This window comes from Vigna umbellata, chromosome 1 (genome assembly GCF_029865625.1).
Source record: "Vigna umbellata cultivar VRB3 chromosome 1, Vumbellata_1.0, whole genome shotgun sequence".
Classification (NCBI taxonomy): Eukaryota; Viridiplantae; Streptophyta; class Magnoliopsida; order Fabales; family Fabaceae; genus Vigna; species Vigna umbellata.
The window spans coordinates 82,687,064-82,706,740 of NC_142165.1; the positions used below are offsets into that span (position 1 = coordinate 82,687,064).

At 31.3% G+C, this 19,677-nt stretch overlaps 1 protein-coding gene and 1 pseudogene across 4 annotated transcripts; both read right to left on the reverse strand.

The window, feature by feature from the left end:
- Nucleotides 1-6,081: 6,081 nt before the first annotated feature.
- LOC124829846 (tRNA/rRNA methyltransferase (SpoU) family protein) lies at nt 6,082-9,797 on the reverse strand. Of its 3 annotated transcripts, XM_088104435.1 has the most exons (5): nt 9,421-9,797; nt 8,371-8,662; nt 7,731-7,781; nt 7,552-7,593; nt 6,082-6,618 (listed from the first exon to the last, which is right to left on the reverse strand). In XM_088104435.1, exons 1-5 carry the CDS (start codon nt 9,663-9,665, stop codon nt 6,226-6,228), a joined length of 1,023 nt encoding a protein of 340 aa, XP_087960561.1. In that variant the 5' UTR covers nt 9,666-9,797; the 3' UTR covers nt 6,082-6,225. The 3 variants fall into 3 exon arrangements, with proteins under 3 accessions (XP_087960561.1, XP_087960560.1, XP_047159379.2); XM_088104434.1 differs by lacking the exon at nt 7,552-7,593 and having other exon boundaries at nt 8,371-8,650; nt 9,421-9,796; XM_047303423.2 differs by lacking the exon at nt 7,552-7,593 and having other exon boundaries at nt 9,421-9,783.
- A 2,636-nt stretch (nt 9,798-12,433) lies between these two features.
- On the reverse strand, nt 12,434-19,502 carry LOC148206607 (uncharacterized; annotated as a pseudogene). Its single transcript, XR_015783625.1, has 5 exons — nt 17,218-19,502; nt 17,002-17,143; nt 14,514-14,604; nt 14,114-14,396; nt 12,434-13,605 (listed from the first exon to the last, which is right to left on the reverse strand). The product of XR_015783625.1 is annotated as an uncharacterized LOC148206607 (transcript).
- Between the last annotated feature and the right edge of the window lie 175 nt (nt 19,503-19,677).

Consider the following 19,677-nt stretch of genomic DNA (forward strand, 5'->3'; position numbering starts at 1 on the left):
AACCTTATTCAATATTTTACGTTTAGTCCACACGTTTTTTATAATATTACTGTAAATAAAATATATATTCTACCTTGACCTTCAAACATTAGCAATTGACATATATATAATATAATATATTTTGGTTTTGACTGTTAGTTCAATTCAATTATGTACAGGAAACATAGACATTGTAATCACTTCAAACTTGCCAATTGGATATGCGTGACCTTAGAATATGTGCCAGGGAGGTGAATTTATAGGGAGAGAAACGTTTTTTTTTTCATATTTTTAACATTTTTATATTGCTGAAAGGATTGCATATCAGTTGAAATTTATGCAATAAGAAACTTAATTAGAAAAGAATAGCATATGAATTGGGTATGATGGAAACCTAAAAGAATGGACTCACTCTTGAGACAACTTTTATCATGTTCATGGCGTTTTTTGGTTTAAACACTTAGTTTCCATATAGATAAGTTGTGTTTTGAATTAGTTCAGAGTTCTAAAAAATTGTCTCAGAAATAAAACTATTAATCTATATAGAAAAGTATAACTATTCTTCAGAATCAAGTTTTCACGAATTTATTTTTATATTATTTAAAAAAAAATTTATTAAATAATATATTTTATGTGTATATAAATTCATGTTTAATTTTTATTTTATTTGATGTGAGACTTTATATGATTCAAAATCCATAATAATATAAATGTTGATGTAGATAATTTAACAGTAATATACATTGATTGAGTTATTTGATTTTCATTTCCATAAATTAATTTCAGCAATGATTTACACAATACAAGTATCTATTGACCAACTCTGGCTCCAATTTCTATGTTGATAAGTTTAATAATAATAATTGACTAAGTTATTTAAAATGGGATACTAGAATGTTGGCTCAGATTTTTAAAGACAGTGACCAAGATGAATGATTTAAAGATAAGGACAAGATGGACTTTAGGAAAAAGATAAAGACTGAAATGTATTTAAATTTAACTTAGCATACGATTGAGAAAAAACTTATGAATTGCATATATCATGTTAATAAGAAAACTTTACAATTTATATATACAATAATTATAGTCGTCATAGTATACAATATTAAAAACAATATATAATTCATTATCTAATAGCATACACTAGATAACTATTGATTTTTACGGATGATATATCAAAATTTCAAATATAATATGAAAAAAATAAGGTAAAAAAGTATTATAATAAATAGTTAATTTGATAGTTATTATTTTTATTTTTTATTAAAAAGTTACATGTGAAATCATAATAATTTTATTGAATATTTGTAGATGCAAGTTATATGATGCTAAACTAAATTTATTGTGCACATTTATTTGAATTTTGTGTTAAAGGGTGTGTTGCTATTAAAAATAGTTATTATTATATTGTGTGATTAAAAATAAAATTTTATTTTAAAATTTAATAATAATACATTGATATTGGTGTAAAATAAAAAATTGTAATTCATATTATTTTTAAGATAATTACTATAAAGTCAATAAAGATTCAATGCATTATCAAATCTAATTATTGTTCCTGACATGACGATATTTTCTAACTATAATAGCATTTTCTTCTATGAGACCCTTTAGTATGACTAGAAATTTTCAATATATAATATCTTTGAATTAAAATAAAAGTAAAAAATATTTTTTTATCAAGGAAAAAAAGTTTAGTTAAATTTATTGAAGGTATTTCGTATTTTCTAAATTATTCTCATAATATTTATTGTAAATAATGCTAAACTTTAAACATAAGTATGTTTTTAAAGAAATAAAATTAAATCTTAATAAAATAATAAATTTTGTCTTATAAAGGCGCATGATTTTAAAGACGCATGATTTTTTTAAATATTAAAATACATGAATGCATAGATTTAGTCGTAACCAATAAAGGCTCTTTACCTATCAAGTAATAAAAAAAATTATGTTTAATTATAAGTTACAATGTTATGAACAATTTTCCTACAAATTAGTCAAAACTTTCATTATCAATTGATAGCACCGGTTTCTTCTTTATTTTCTAAATGTTTATTGACCAAGTAAAATAAGTGAGAAGGTTTTCAACACTTTATTTTAGACATAGTTATTTAATTATAATAAAATAAATGTTTTTAATTGTGTTTTTATATATATATTTTTAATTTCTTTAAAATTAAAATGATCTTTTTATCTTTAGTATTATCTAATATTTATTAACACAATGTATTCAAGAAAATGTTGGATACAATAAGATTAGTAAAAGAATTGCACACAACTAACGTAAAGATAATAAATATAAACCATTAATTCTTAGCAAATTAATATGTTAATAAAATCTAGTGCAAGACAAAAGTGACTTCATTGTACTAATTTTGGACGATAAAGAATATAAGACTTGTTCTTTTAGGATTAAATACCCTACATTTTTTTAAAGCAGTATATCATATCACATTCTGATCCGGTAAAACTACTACATAGACATGTTACATATTCTATATGTATTGTAGATAGATATAACTTTTTCATAGATATATTATATAAGATAATATAGTTTTTGCCAATTATATTTTTAATTTAATTAATTTAGAGAGAAAAATTAGTTATAATAACAGATATAGAAAACAATGCATATTAAAAAACTAAAGATAATAATAGATAACTCAATTAAAATTATATTAAAATGAAAAATTAAACAATTTCTTTAATTTAGGTAAGAGAATTAAACGACTACTATAAAACAATAGAGGGAGAGTACATAACTTAATTATACCTTTAGTTATTCAAGTTTCACAATTATGAAAGACAAAAAAAAATGAAATTAAATAACATCCATATATGTTTCGGTCAAAAGAAACAATTTGCATTATTAGAAAGATGCACAGTTTTCTTAAAAGAAAAAAAATTCAACGAAGAAAACGGTCAAATTGCAATACCATATTTTAATTCTTCATAGATTTTTAAAATTAATGAGAATGAAATGACAACTTATTTCTCCTTCACGAAACACATCCTAAGAAGTTATTTTATAATTTATATTTCAAACATTTCAACATAATTTTTTATAACATAATATTATATCTTAAAATAAATTATTAAAAAAATTATCATTCTTGGTTGTCAAACCTTTTTGTGTTACTAAAACTGAGAACTGACCTAATTTTGAATACAACTTGAGAGTAAAAGAGTAACTCAATGGACAAAGAAAACTTACCAAATAATATTTGTCCAAGTTCATCTTAGTTATTAACTTCCATATGTCAGAATACATGAAACATAAAATCACACTCTTTTTTTAACCTTTGAATCAACTAGTTTCAAGTCAAGGGCCAATATCAGAATATGGATTGCAAGGCTGTTCCCAAAAAGACTCGTACACTTTGTTAAACCATTCTGTTGTTAACATTCAGAACTGACCTTATATGAATATAACTCAGCCAAAAAAAGTAAGTCATGAGCAAAGAAAACTGCCCAAATAGTTAATATGAATATTTTGTCATCCTCACATTATTATAAGAAGTATGTTTGCTCATAGTATATGATGGATACAAGTGCTATTTAACCTAAACTGCAGATGGTGCTTTTCAAAATCCAGTGGCTCATAATTAGTTTATATTTGCACATTAAAAAGGTAAAAAATCAAAGTCATGATGATTCAGAGTGCCATAAAAATTGCGGACTATGTATAATCATATAAAATAATAATACTTTAATACATTTTTACATTTATTCGGTATAAAAATAAAATAATTATAAAAGAGTATTTTTTATATTTTTTTTTAAAAAATATAGTATCAAATGAATATAAAATATTTATACGTATCAAAATATTATTTTTCAATCACATATAAAAAAAGAGAAAGGAAAATTGATTAAATAAATCATATGTAAAGCATCTTTACAAGATCATTGTTTCTTGTTGTGAGGACCACCAAATCTAATATTTCACTATTGCAAATATGCTAAGGAAATTCTTTCAACCTATCTACAATAAGGGGCTTAAGTATTGAGGCCCAAGATGCCAAAATGATATTTTTGGTTTATACAACATTCTTGTGTTTTGAGGGCACATAAAAAGAAGCCTAAGGTTCATACAGATATTTCAAGATTTTATTCTTGCCCAATCCAACATCATAAAAAAGATTGATTCAGAAGGAATTTCAGAAAAAAAAGAAAAAAACTTTTATCGTTCAGGAATTTTCTATAGCATTTGTGCTGGGGCAATAGACACATTATTCCTCCTTACATCATCAGATATTGGAAGATGAAAAAATGAATTTTATGAAAGGTTAGATATTGTTCAGAAATAAAACAAATATTTTCTATTTTAAAACTATTATAAAAATTGTGTTTAGTCTATAAACTAAATTATAAAATATTTTGTCCTAGTATTTTATGAGAGTCTTATAAAACATTATTCTTAACAAACAGTATATGAAAAATATATTTTGGTTTAATGTGAAATCTTGTTTGTCACATAAATATATTTCACATATCATTGCTTGAGAAGAATGTTTACATTTATTTTCATAAAATATAAGAATTAAATATTTTATAATTTAATTTAGGAACCAAACGTTTTATAACAGTTTATGGACGGAAAAACATGATCTAATGATTTGTTTTTAAACTTTTTTTATGCAGATAATATGAAATCATTGATTTTGATTGTGATTTTTACACCATTAACTAATATGCTGTTGTTTCTTGCACCCTCACAATAGAAAAGATTCAAACATCTTTTATCACTGCATGATACCATCATTGTTACCATCGCTTCTACAGTTACTTTGTTGCAGAGAAGGAAGAGACCAAAATGCTAAAAATAAGAAAACAAATACAGAAAAAAACTCGTTCTGAACAACTCTTTTTAGAATGTATTCCATGTACCAAACACATTTCATGTAGTGGTATTCTGAAAAATTTATTCTAAAAAATATTATATGCATTCCGAAAAATTTGTTACAGTAGTCCTATTTTGGAAAATCTGTTCCAAAATATATTTTATATGTTTTGAAAAAAATTTATTTAGAAAATTCCTCAAAATCTAGTTTCAAAAATTGTTTTAAAATTCTCGTTCTAGAAATCTTATTTTAAAAATTCTGCAATTGTTTCAAAAAGTTTCCAGAACTTATATTTCAGAAGTCACTTTCGAGAAGATAAAATTGTCATTTTGAAAATTTGGTGGTGTTAACAAACATTGATAGTGCAGGAAGTAAAAGCCTAACTAATATGTTTAACATGCACAGTAAAGAGCCTATATTACATACCAGATTTGTAATACTAGGTCAAATGTAACAATACATACTATTTCTTTATCCTTGAACACAATACAAAACAAAATTTCAAAATGAAGTAAAACTAAAAAGTGAAATTAAGAGATACCAACATAAAAATTCCCTTTTATACAGAAGACATGCATATATTTCAAATACTAAAAAATGAAAAAGATAATTTATTTTTCTTTTTGAAAAAATAGGTTTCAACTTTAGTCTTGGATAAAATATTTTGTCTATTTCCACCTTTGAAAAATAGAAACCTAGTTATTGAAAATATTTAATGATAAACGGCAAAAGTTTTCTCATAATAAATTTTACACGTATTTTAATATTAGATTATATCCTTTTTTTTCTTGAATAAAACACCCGTTCACACTCTTAGACACACTCATATATATATATATATATATATATATATATATATATATATATATATATATATATATAATATTTTTCTTAAAAAATATAAACAAAAAAATATGATTTTATAATAAAGAAGTATAAAAAAGAAGAAATAATTTTATAAACTTTAAAATAATGTGTAAAATCAATTAAAAGCATTTTAGTAAATAAAAATAGAAACGGGTATAAAAGCCCTCGTCAATGTTCATGATTTAAAACTTACATATTACCTATATCAATTTGAATATTATGCGAAATTCTTTATTTATATAAGGACGAATTCAGATAATATTCATGTTTGTAATACTATTATCAGTGATACCTTTTAAGATTTCTAAAATGAAATATATTTATTAGGGAAAAACAGAATAGAAACAGTTCTTTCAAATACTAAGAATTAAAAACAGAAAACTTGAAGAGATCAAATTCAATATGAGCTCATTTCATAACTTAAATGACATTTAAGTTCTAATTTTAAGAAGGGATGAAAAAAAAGGAGAAAATTTGCAATCAGCATAAGACGATGAAGCTTATGATGAACTTAAATGAGACAATAAATACAAAATCATCGATTCTTTGGTTGTAGCATGTACAAGAAAATTCCACCTGCAACTGAGACATTGAGCGACTCGTATTCTCCGGCCATAGCAATGCTCACAAGTTCACAAGCCTGCAGGGATTTTTCTGAAAGGCCACTTCCTTCACTTCCTAAAACCAAACACAATGGTGTATCTGATAAGGAATCACACAAGGTTTGAGAGAGAGAGCACACTGGCTTTAGCAACTCTCCAAGCTCTGGGTGCCCAGCCAGCAACTTCATTTCAAATTCTTCTTTGAGAGACTCCACGTGATTCCAGCTGCCAGAAACAACAGGGATCTGAAAGGAGGCACCTCGGCTAGCCCGAAGAGCTTTCTCATTGAATGGATCACAGCAGCCGGGAAGAAGGAAAACTCCATCCTGTCACATGCAAACATGTCAAGTTTGAATTAAAATTACAAAAGGAATTTTAGTTATAATATTCAAATATGAAACAAACTATGTTGAAATAATTAGAAAGATTTTAAAATGGAGATCCTACAGAATTTTTTATCCTAATTGTTGGAAGTCTCCCGTTAACTAAAAATAAGATAAGGCGAGTTTACAATACCTAAGTGAGTACAAATTTCACTTTACAAGCTAATTTTATAAGATTCAATTAAACTTAAAATCTAACTTTTAACATGGTATCAGAGTTAAGTTAGAGTTTATCCTAGCAGAATTTGATGTTTGTTAAATCTATTGTTTTATGCACGAAATGTATATGTATAAGCATGAGGAAGGTGTGTTAGAAGTCTCACATGGACTATAAATAAAGCGAGTTTATATTATATAAGTGAGTACAAAGCTTATCTTATAAGTCGGTTTTGTAAGGTTGAATTAGGTTTAAAATCTACTTCTTAGCACTATAAACAACAATTTCTTAACACTATAAACAACAATTTACAGTAGATCTATTATGTTTTTCATCTTTTCTTAGTGTTTTTGCATCTGGTGTTTGCTGTATGTTGTTTGTTTGAGTCTAGTAATTTCTGTTGACTTATTAAGAGTTATTAGTTATTTTGCTTCTTTATGCTATTATTTATGTATATTTATGCATTCTAGAAAGGATTTTATTATCTTTGTCAATCTCTTTATCCTCGAGTTATGATCTTGTACCCACTATTCTTTTATTATCCTTGAGTTTGACAACAATGGGAGGAAGTTCCTATTGAGGAGAGAATTAAGTTGTAAATTGATTCCGTACGTCTCTCAATGCAAACAAACGAATGTGCCGATTAAAAGAATTATGAATAAGCGTAACATTCTAAAAATTTGTTTGAAATGTAAGACATCAATTAAAACAAGTAAAACCTTATCAGGAACTCTTAGACGAGAAGATCCCATTCCCTGAAACTAGTTAAAGTTTAATGTAGCAATCATGTACCATGTCCATAAAACAGGGTTAGAAAATCACGCACAGAGGATCAATAGAATGATATGAAAACAATGCTCCATGAACCTATGCCCAGGGGAGGAAGATAATTCCTTACCCATCTGAAGGCCACAGCTGATCTGAGCAATGTACCAAGGTTGCCAGGATCCTGCAGAAAACAATTCTCAAATATCACTAATGCACACGAAGTTTTTGATACCAACAGGATTCTCTCAATGTTTACACTTTGAAACATTCAAATAAAATAACACATGACAAACAGATTATTCAAGCCCTTATCGTAATTGAAGTCCATGAATGTTCTACTTTCCTGTATCCTATATGCAAAATGAGGGGAGCAATGGCTATGGAGAACTGGAAATGATTCTGAGCTTCATTTGAGGAACATGAACTTGAAATATTAATTTTATTATTTTCTCTCTCAAAATTTAGAATGTAGACTAGAGCTATGTTTCATATTCTACCCAGAACACAATCATTGATAAAGATTGTACAACATCAATGATTAAACTTTTTATGAAAGCTTGGTAATTCAATTTATGTTTGTGATGTTTCCAATAAGTATATAGGGTCCTACATTAATCAGAAGTGCAAAAAATAACTACATAGAATAAGTGGCAATATTGACAAAAATAGGTCAAACCAGGAACAGTGGTGCAACCATCAACAAGAAAGATGATCAAGTGAACATTCAGAGACTCGAAATGGTAAAGTCAAGAAGTGACATTATGTATCACCTGAATCCCATCAAGGACTAATATCCGATGAACAGATGGAAACCATTTCTGGTAGTTCTTTTGATCATCATCAACATTGAAAAAACTGGCAGGAATTTTCACAAGAGCAATTGCATCTAGAGAGTCAGTAGTTTGCAGCCCTGAAAGCTTTCTCATCACTGTGGAGGTCACACGCACAATAGAAGCAGTGGATTTATCCAACCCATCAGGAATCTCAGCTTTGTCAGGAAGAATTAAACAATCCATTGAAACACTTTCATCTTGTAATGACTCTTGAAACCTGCAGATTTCTCTGCAAACAACAATTATATATCATTCACCCATGTAGTTTTATTCCATAATTTTAGTCATACATATCATCCATACTTTAATTGTAGAGAAAAGATCCATATAAAATAAGTCCATGCTAACTGGCTTAAGAACTAAAAGGGATGAATCAAGCCATATTCTGCCTGAAATTGTAGTTTTGTACATATTGAAGTGATATCCTAAAATGTAGACAAGAAAACAAAGAATAAGGTTCAGGTAATTTATTTCAGTACATTACTTAATGAATAATACTTTGAGGATTTGAGCTCAACCGCATAGGTTTCCACTATTCATATAATTTAAAACTGTTTAAGCTTAGATAGGACAATGTAATTTGAAGTTTAGTACCTGTTATCAGATGAATAATTAGTGAAAGCACAATAACAGGAACGTGTCTTGGCTAATGAAATAGCTTATGACTTCTTTAAGTTTTTTTTACCTTATTTCCACAAGTTTCTATGTAAAGCTTTTCACAGCATGCTCTGTAGCTTGTGTTTATTAATGACCAAATTAACATTATATGAGATAACATGTTCCGCAAGTTGCACAATATTTCAACAAAAACTCACTAATTAATTTTTTTGAAAGATTGGAATTTTGAAGGCGATGTAGCTTAAAAACCGTATGCAACTAACAAAGACTTAGCAAAATTGCAAAAGGGTCACTGCCAAAGTACCTCAACCCACCAAAAGGAAAAGCAGAAAAAGAGCATTCAAAGAAAAGCAGAGGAAAAACAGAGACCTGATAGGGGTAGCACCGACAACGAGAGCAGAAGCGTGAGTACGGCGATAGGAAGAGGAGTTGCGAAGCTTGACGCAGTGCTTCACAAATGGGTTAGAAGCACTAGTTATGAGCTTGGGTTTGTCGTCGTGAGAGGTTCCTTCTTCTTCTTGTTGCTGCTGTTGGGGCGGTGGAGTGACCGAAAGGCTTGGCTTAAAACACCATATTTTATGTATTTGAGGATATAAAATGGAAGCACATTGCATTTCGGTTTCTGCCTTTTTCCACTGCTGCAGATGGCTATGCTTGTTATGTTATGCTCCTGGCTAAAGCTTTGAAAATTTTGGGGATAAATTATAACCATTTTATTGCCCAAATGCTATCTATTGAGTTTAGCCCTAACACCAAATTAGATACTTTGTAGGACATGTACCCACAAAATTGAAAGAAATAAAATTTACTTAAATATCAAGAATTGGAGCGAGGTTGGTAAAAGTCCTATGAATGAAGGATCTTCATTATTCATATTGAATGTAATTTGTTCTTCGTGCTCATCAGCTTGAAATTTGATTGTCATTGAAAAATAATTTCTGGTCTATGATCTAAATCAAATCACTCAAAAATGCAAAATTCTGGATACAGACTCTAAACTACTGAATATGAAAGTTCTCAGTAAAATGCATAGATTTTAATTTGGTTATTAAATAATGAAAAATATTCTTTCATACACTTAAATCTTTTAATCCTTACTTACTTTTTCTTCTTCTTTTTTTCTTAAAAGAATACAAAATTTTATAATAAATGTGTGATGATATTATTTCTCTTAAATAATTCATCACTTATTAATATTCTTATACTATCAAGACTAAAAGAGATTATCTTGGAATGAATAATAGAATTTAAAAATTAAAAGATTTAGATTATATATATGCATTTAGAGGTCGCAGAACTGTTAACAACTGAAATCAAATCGCAATAATTATTCTTGTTAACATATTCCTTCATTTATGTATGTTTTTTTTTTACTTAAACGTAAACATCGCTAAATCATAAAAGTTATTGAAAAACTATATATAATTTGTACAGAATTTCCGAAAAAGATAATTAAATTTCAGTGAAATTTTCTAGTCTCGAGAAATAGGACATTCTTGATTATCACTTCTAATATATAAAGACTGTATACTTACCAAAAGAGAATTTAGCATAAAGCTACACAAAAATATGAAAAATAAATAAAATCATCCCATTTATCAATATTGGATTCAAAGAAGCATGTGGACTCAGGGCCGTGCTAATCCATACATGGCCGAATAAGAAAAACATTGTCTTAGATTGTTTCATATGAACTTCTAATTATTTTTATCGGTTAAATATATTTTTAGTCTTTGAAATATAATGTTATTTTAGATTTCGTCTCTCTTTAAAAGATTTGTTCATTTTCGTCCTCTTAGTTAACAAACTCGTATCTTTAGTCCTTAAAAAACAATGACGTTAGATTTTCTGTGAGGTGACTAACGGTAAGGCAGGTGGGATGCCAACTTTCCTGATGAGTGTATGTCACATTTTTCTTTTTTTTTCTCTTTTACTACTCTTTAACGAAGCAGCGTCCACCGCTTCCGACACCCTCTTAAAGTCTCCACTATCGTCTACAGCCACCACCACATCGACGTTCACTACCGTCTTTGGGCACCTTCACCATCTTTCTCTTTCTTGCTATCAGACTTGTTGCCCCCTTTTCCCCAAAAATTAGGGTTTCTGAAATAAGGGAGGTGTTGCAGCCGTGAAGACACGTGAGTTCTACTTGTCATTTTGCCATTTCATAGATGTTGTAGGTTATCCGAATTCGTGGTGTAGATTGGAGAACCCGAATTGGGTTTTCTTATTTGCTTTGTCATGGCAGCACGAAGATGCAACTTGGGCAAGGAGGTCGCGCTTAGAGGAACTCGCGTCTTAGGGTTATGACACTCACGAAAGAGAATTAAGGCCTTGGTGGAAGATGATTATCTGGGTTGATTGCGTTTCTTTGCAGGTGTTGTCGAGAATGAAAGCCTGCGCGATGATGAAGAGGTTGAGGTTGTAGGGTTCTTCGTGATTCTAGGTTGGTGATGAAAGCACGACGTGATTTTGGGTTTTTCTGGGCAGTGGAGATGGACTATGTTGGTTTTCTAGGTTTGCATGTGAATGGCGATGGTGGAGGCATGAAGGTTGTGCAGTGGCTTTCTGGTTATTGATGGTGAAGAAGAATTTCTCCGCTGCGTTTGGGTTGCAGGTGAACTATGCGAGGAGGTGATGGTTGCTCGAGGTGATGGCAGCACTGAAGTGCTTCTACGTCACGGCGATTGTTCACTAATGGTTGCATATGTGGATGAGGGTGTTTCATGGTGGCTGCGAATGGCGGTGGAGACTTTAAGACGGTGTCGGAGGTGGTGGAAGATTCTCCATTGAGAAAAAAAAGAGAAACATGACACACACTTGTCAGGGAAACTGACATCCACATGGCTCACTGTTAGCCACCTCACAAAATATCTAACACCGTTATTTTTAAAGGACTAAAAATATGAGTTTCCTAACTCAAGATGAAAATGAACAAATCTTTCGAAGAGGGACAAAACCCAAAATAGCATGATAGTTTAAGAACTAAAAACATATTTAATCCTAATTTTATTATGTACCTTAAATTTTCAAAAATAATTTTATATATTCTTTTAATCAGATTTCAAAATTTGATGATGAAAATTTTCTTCATCAAATTTCAAAATTTAATGAAAGATTTTTCATATTTTTTATCAAATTTTTAAATACGATAAGTAGAATTTCTTCATCAAATTTTAAAATTTGATAATTTTTTATCAGATTTCAAAATTTAATAAGAAAATTTTTATCAGATTTTGAAATTCGATAAAAAAAATCCTTTATCAAAGAAATTTAATGAAGTAAAAAAAAAATAGAATGTAGGATTTTTTAAATTACTGAGGACAATTTTGTAATTTAAAAAAAAATGGAAATGCAAGATAAAATGATTGAAAGTGCAAGATGAAACAACCATTGTTTTATTATCTATGGAGGCTCTGTCTAGTACTGTCCCAATGCAGGCTAATGTTTTCCTAGTTTTCTCTTTTACCCTAAAATCCACATGCTCCGGTGCTCAACAAGATGGGGGCTAAACAGATTGGTAATGGTATTACTATTTCAGAAGGAATTTTATAAGAAAAAAGAGTAATATAACATGTTTTTACATCTTATATCCTCTGAGATGATGGCAAAGCTTGGCTGGGCAATTCATCCATTGAAATTATAGGATTCAGAGTTGTTTGTAGAAATATATAGCTTCTCAGAAGAGGGAGCCAAAGCATCATCAAGCTGACTATTGCTTTCGTTTTTATCATGTGATGCTGCAGGGATATACATTCTCTCCGTAGTTGGAATATCAGACCTTTGAGATGATGAAGGCATGTATAATCTCTCAGAAGTTGGAAACATGGGGTCAGTACTTTCAAATGTTGGACCCATACTTTCGTTCAAATGAGATGCTGCTAGCATGAATGCCCCATCAAGTCTGAATGCACAGTAGCATCCATCCTACAAGACAAGGGACTGGTGTTATCTCTCCCTTGTCATATTTGAGACATGTTATCAGTTTTATGTGACATGGGCAAGTACATGCCCTCGGGTTTCAAAGCCGCAACAGTATCAGTCCTATTGTGGGTAAATAAGTTTCCATTCATCTGAGATTCAGAAACATGACTCCTCTCAGAAGTTGGTTGAACAATTTCACTCCTTTATGATGTTTCTAGTGAAATTTCATTCCACTGAGATGTTTCAGAAACATACATCCTCTCTGATGCCAGTGGTGTGCGACAGACACTCCTTGGCTAGTTAAGTCCCTTTGCAATGCAGATGATAATGCTAGTGACATAACACTCTTAGATGCTAAAGGAAGCACTAGGGAAACATCCCGGCTTGTGTGATCCTTCTCGGTTGATGTAGATGCAGCCGACATGGTTGTGTTTGGTATATCTGCATCAGTGATGGCCACTTGTACTTCATAGGTTGGTGAATCACTTTCAGATTCCATTGCCATGGCTTGTGATAAAATAGTGCTTACATATAGAATAAATAATGCTTACCAATCCAGCCTTAACCTCAGTCTGAAACCTCCTAGCAGCTATACTAGATGTGGTTATTATAGAAGCTCCATTTCCATATCTGTAGAAAGGAAGTCCTGGATTATGCCGGAAGACAATTTTTCAAAACTCAAGAAAATGTTGAAGAACAATCCATGAGTTTCAACATATGCAATATGTAGGGTTCCAATGCATCAAAGTTCTTGTATCAGTTTTGTGAGAAACTGCAATGGTGGTAAATATTAATATGTTGATACACGATACGAAGTTGCAATAAAGGAGCACGAAGTAAAACAAATACTTGTTTTTATTTATTACTGCTATAGCCTCATCAATGTTATCAGTCTAAAAACAATAAACAATAACATTGTCGCTTTATTTTCAGCAAGGCAAAAAGCTTAAAAAATAGACTAGTATGGACTAAACAGCACCTGCATGCAAAGTAGCACTGGTCCAAATATTTCTTCGGTGAAACAAAAGACAGCATGGTCACTTTTACTAAAAATACCATTAAAATTCCTGCCAATCACACACAGAGAGAGAGAGAGAGAGAGAGAGAGAGAGTATTCAAACACCGAAATAATATATACCCTGTAACATTCTATGCTTGTAGTAACATCACATAAGATGGTAGGACCAACAAAGTTCCCACTCTCATATCCCGGTATCTGTATGTAAAGCAAGCTCTGAAAACTCAGTGTCTTTTTTCAAAAGGAAATTTAACACTTTTAAAGGGAAATGTTTCCTTTTGGAACCGTGAACATCAAAGTAATTTGTGAAACAAATTTGTACCACAATATCTCTTCCATCAAGTAGAAGTCTAGCCCGGTTTTAGACACTCCTCTGAACTAGTCCATTTATCCTCTCATTGGCCTGATCAAGAACAAAATAACAAAACCTTAACGAATTATTTCCCAGTTCATTATCAGGATGTAATATCAGTGGCTTTTAAACAATAACACCTCGGAAAACTGGGATAAATGTTTTCACCTCTTTGCTAATAACTGGACCAATATCAGCACAAGGATCTGTTCCTGCATTCACTATAAGTAGTTTGGCACGCTGCACTAGTTTTTCTTCCCTGGAAATAGAAAAAGGCAACAGACATAATCACAAAAAGCACCTAATATTGTTCTTGGATGCCTAAGTTCATTAAGACATAACTATTGCTAAATGAGAAGGAGGAGGTTTGTACTTTTTTAACTGAAACATGATAGATAGAAAATAGATAATAATCAATAATTAGTTGATGTAAGAATTGTAAAAATGGAGGGGACTTAAACTATGTAAGAAAATAAAGAATTATTTCTATCTATAACAATCATACCCGTTTCGTTCTCCTTATCTCTATATATAATAATCAAATCCTTTAAGATATGGAAATGCAAATATGCTGAAATAAATAAAATGATTCTGAACATATTATTTCCTATATATATATATATATATATATATATATATATATATATATATAATTTGAGACTAGAACAGAAAAATATATTTCTAGAGGGCTTAATGCACCTCTGCAATTCAAGTTAGATTTATTGGAGAAAAAAGATATTGGCTACACTTCCAACCAGATAATTGGTTGGAACACACTCACATACAACTCATACACACTCACACAGCTCATAATTCTAACACTCCTCTCAAGCTGGAGTATACAAATTGTATGTACCAAGCTTGGAAAAAATGAACTCAATCAAAGGTCCTTTCAAGGACTTTGTCAATATATATGCAAGTTGGTCATTTGACCCAACAAACTCAGTACAAATCTCTTTGGACAATAACTTTTCTCGAACAAAATGATAGTTAATTTCTATGTATTTAGTCCTTTCATGAAACACTGGTTTTGATGTAACGTGGAGAACAACTTGATTATTCCAATAGTATGATGTTACAAAAGTTAAACTAGCCACTACAATATGTTGATCTCCATAGCCCTTAGTAGTTCTCTGGGGTCGTGGGGTCTTATTTGGCTCTTGATATTTCCCTGCAACCCTGCAAAGAAGTACCCAGCAGCTGCTCCTCTGTCGACTTAGTGGCTTGTGCCACTAGCCACTCAAATTCTTGAATATAATCTTCCACAGACCCATTCTGCCTTATCGCAGCCAGTTTCTCACACACTGTGCACGTATCTTTACCACCAAACCTCCGGATTAATGCCTCTTTCAGCTCCTCCCAATAAGGGTTCTTGGTTTTCTTTTTCCAGAAACTAGTGGCTGGCCCCTCCCTCCATGCAGATGAAGGCCAGTCTTAGTTTTTCCTTTGCTGAAACGTTCTGGACCTCAAAAAACTTTTCTGCTCTAGACAACCATCCCACCGGATCCACCCCTTCAAATGTAGGCAAATCCACTCTCTTCATCCAGCCTTTTTGTGTTTCTCCCCTTTCTTCTTCAAGTTCCTCATCAACCTCGTCCTTCTTTTCATATTTCTCCCCATTCAGGACCCTTGGCTGTCCTCTGAACTTCTGTCAGGTTTCTTGAAGGTTTTCATCAGAACTCCCATCATTTCTTTGAGTTCTTGCTGCCCATTTCTTAACTCCTTGATAGCCCTCCCCTGTTCGCTGACCATCCTTTCAATTGTGCTGATTCTTCCTTCCATCACTACCCCTTTCTGATATCCGGCAGGTCAGACCACTGTTAGGTTTCTTAACAGCAAGAAACCTGTAACACTATTCTGGTTTAACTCCAGAAAATGAAACACAGCAAAGAAATTGTTTTTTTATTTCAGAAAACACAACAATTCTACAGAACTATCAAGGAATCCTGTCTTCCTCCCTCACAGGATGTGCAGATCCTGTCTCAACTTCAAACAATACAAAAAGTGTCCCCTGAAAGACACTTATTCCCCTTATATAGCTAAATCCTAGCGAACTCCTAAAACAACCTCCTAACGTAACTGCCTAACCAACTCCCCTTTTCCAAACATAAACCCTTAAGACCCTATCACTATTCATTCTAGTGTAAAAACCGAAGTTTATGGTTTTAGCATTTTAATTCACGGGAGTTCTTAAGCTACAGTTATATCTTTTTGTGTAGAGTGCACCAAAACCATTTAAGCAAGAAATTGTGCAGCACAACAATACAAAAAGTACGTACAAATGCAAAAGTACAGATTGCAGATTCAAAATAATAATTATAAATAGTCTACCATTTGAAATTCTTAAAGGTGAAAAAAGCAGCAATGAAGTCCAGAACTCGTTCAAATATCTTTGGTGTAATTTTGAAATTGGGTTAGTTGAAACACTTTCAATCCTTGGAATAGCTAACTAACAGAACCGAGTGTCATGTGCCACCGGATGAACCCATATTTTATATAATCTGTAAAGTGACATTGTATCATAAAATGCTTCTTTTCCTTTTACTATGTTGACAAAACTCATGTTTTTGGTTAAGTGTGCAATAGAAAAGCTCTAGAAGAATAAGAACGAAAATGACAATCAAAGAAGACTTTCTGAAATGTTTTAAGCACATACTTCAGAGCACCACCGTGTTAGATTTTAGCTTTGTCGTGTTGAGCACTGCACAGTTTTTATGAGTACCACAATAAAACCCCAATTTTCCGAAGAGATGATTTCTTATGTTCAATCCAACGCCTTCCAATTTCCTACACAAAAACTGGGAACGAAAAACTATTTGATATTCAGCTTTATTCAACAATAATATTCTATTAGGTGATTCTAGATTATCACCTTCAGCTTTTTTTCATGGTGCAAAAAGCAGACAAAAACACCAACAAAAGCCTCCTGAGCTTGCCGAGCTCCTTCTCGCTTTCTGAGTTACCGAGTTCTCCTTGGTTGTCCATGCTTGCCGAGCTCCTCCTTGGCTATCCGAGCTTTCCGAGCTCATCCTCAACTGTCTTGAGGAGGAGCTCAACAAACTCAAGCAAATTAGGAGAAGCTCGACAAGCTTGGGTAGTGATGGAGGAGCTTGGCAAAAGTGTTCTGCAAGCTCGGCCAAAGAAAGATATTCGCAATACCTTTAATTTGTGCACCCTCTTATTTAATTTCAATACCTCTTTATGTTTTCGATGAAAAGAAGAACCCTTATTGTTAATAAGTTGCCCCTTATATGGAAGAATGAAAAATAGAGTGGTAGTAGATGAAGGGTTGATCCTGATGGATGAAGTTGACATGGTAAGTGATGCAGCAGAACATTATCAATTACTTGAGTAGTTGTTTATATGCTCCTACCTACGAATGATAGGAGCACGACCAAGTATTTGCTTGTTTATCAATCTTAAATATTTAAGATTATGGAGGTATAGGTTTGACTCAATTACTCGGAGGAGAAAAATTTAAATTCTTTTTTTAGTGAATCTAACCCATGTTCAAAGATAAGGAAATAATAATATGTGATGACTTTTCACCTAATGATATTGATAGTATTCTAAATCTGAAAATAGAGAATATGTCATTGTATATTTATATGTGAGTGACATGCCAATTCTTGTAATTAGAGGAAAATATTTCTAATTAGAGAAAATATTTGTGGAATCTTTCTAATAAGAGAAAATATCTGTAGAATCTTCTAATTTATTTTTCAATATATTGTTTTCTTATTTTTCTTTTTGGAAGAATAGATTGTTATAAATAAGGGTAAGGAGAATGTAATAGACATGAATGATAATAATAAAATTCATTCTCTTCTCAAGTCTAATGATTGATATATCCAACGAGATAGTCTCTAGAACTAAGGTTTCTAGAATCTTATTTTGAAATATAAGTTGTTTATAGATGAAGTCAATGTGATTTTAGAAGTTAGAATTATAAGGAACAAAGATAGTATATTACTATTCCAAAACAATAAATGAGAAACTTCTTAGGAAGTCTAGAAATTATGACTTCAAATGCGTGAATATCCCTTATGATACTAATTCTAAATTAATGAAAAATAGAGCATAATCTATTTCTCAACCTCAGTATACCCAGATAATCGGGAGCTTACTGCATTTGATGAGCTTTTATGGATTTGATATTACTTATGCAGTAGGTAAACTGAGAAGATACACTTAATATTCTAATTAGAAATATTGAGATGCGCTTGCAAAACTTATGAGATACTTAATAGGTTCAATGGATTATGCCATTAAATATAGTAGATTTTCCCTTGTATTAGAAATGTATAGTGATGCTAACTGGATCTCTGATTCAGTCAAGACAAAATCCACTAGTGGTTATGTCTTCACACTTAGGGATGGTGCGATTACATAAAAATCAGTCAAACAAACAATTACTACAAGATCAATAATGGAATATGAGTTTATCGCTCTCGAAATGGCTAATAGTGAGGTTCAGTGGTTGAAAAACTTCTTAGCAAACATTCAACTAGGAATGAAACCAACCCCATCAATGCCAATACATTATGATTGCCAATCAGCAATAACTATAGCTAAAAACAAGAATTACAATGGAAAGAGCAATTTCCATTGATTATGTGAAGTCAGAACAGAGTTTAGCAGATCCTCTAACAAAACCCCTAAGAAGAAATATGATTTTAGAAACATCGAGAAAAATGGGACTTAAGCCACTTGCAAACAAACAAGTGATAGTAACCCAACCTTTGTGATTGAAGATCCCATGAATAAGATTCATATGGTAAAAACAAGCAATTTGTTAGTTCGAATAGCACTAAATTGATTTTAATCAATTATATTCATTCCTATGGTGTGTGTGTGTGTGAAAGTATTGGAGACTGTATTATTGAGGTTAAACTTTGTAACTAAAATTCTATGTGGTGTAAGAATTTTAGTTTAAACAAATTTTTTAATGATTTTCATATTTTACCGATGATGTATGATGTGCAACATATACTTGATGAAATCACCTATATAAGTGTTAAGTGGAATCGCTTGCATGAGATTTTGGCATGATCTTTAAAGCACTTATGAATACCGGGCACGCACATGGCTTAGCTTGTGCAACACAAAACACATAAGTCCTTAAAATATTTGTAAAAAGCTAACAAAATCACAAACAAAAACTTACTATGTTGGTTGAGCTTGTGTTGGCTGAGCTTGTGCTGGCTGAGCTCATTAGCTGAGGTCGTGTTGGCTGAGCTTATGTTGGCTAAGCTTGTTTGTTGGCCGAGCTTGGTTGTTGGTCGAGATCGTTGCAACAAGGCTGTTGGTCGAGATCGTTGCAACAAAGTTG

Bases quoted from the DNA above. Each gene is read 5' to 3' on its own strand.
- LOC124829846 (XM_088104435.1), bottom strand. From the start codon at position 9,665: ATGCAATGTGCTTCCATTTTATATCCTCAAATACATAAAATATGGTGT. The intron at 8,663-9,420 runs GTCTCTGTTTTT...TGTTGTTTGCAG, and splicing joins GTCGGTGCTACCCCTATCAG to AGAAATCTGCAGGTTTCAAG. The intron at 6,619-7,551 runs GTTTTACTTGTT...TGCATGTGACAG, and splicing joins GTCTAAGAGTTCCTGATAAG to GATGGAGTTTTCCTTCTTCC.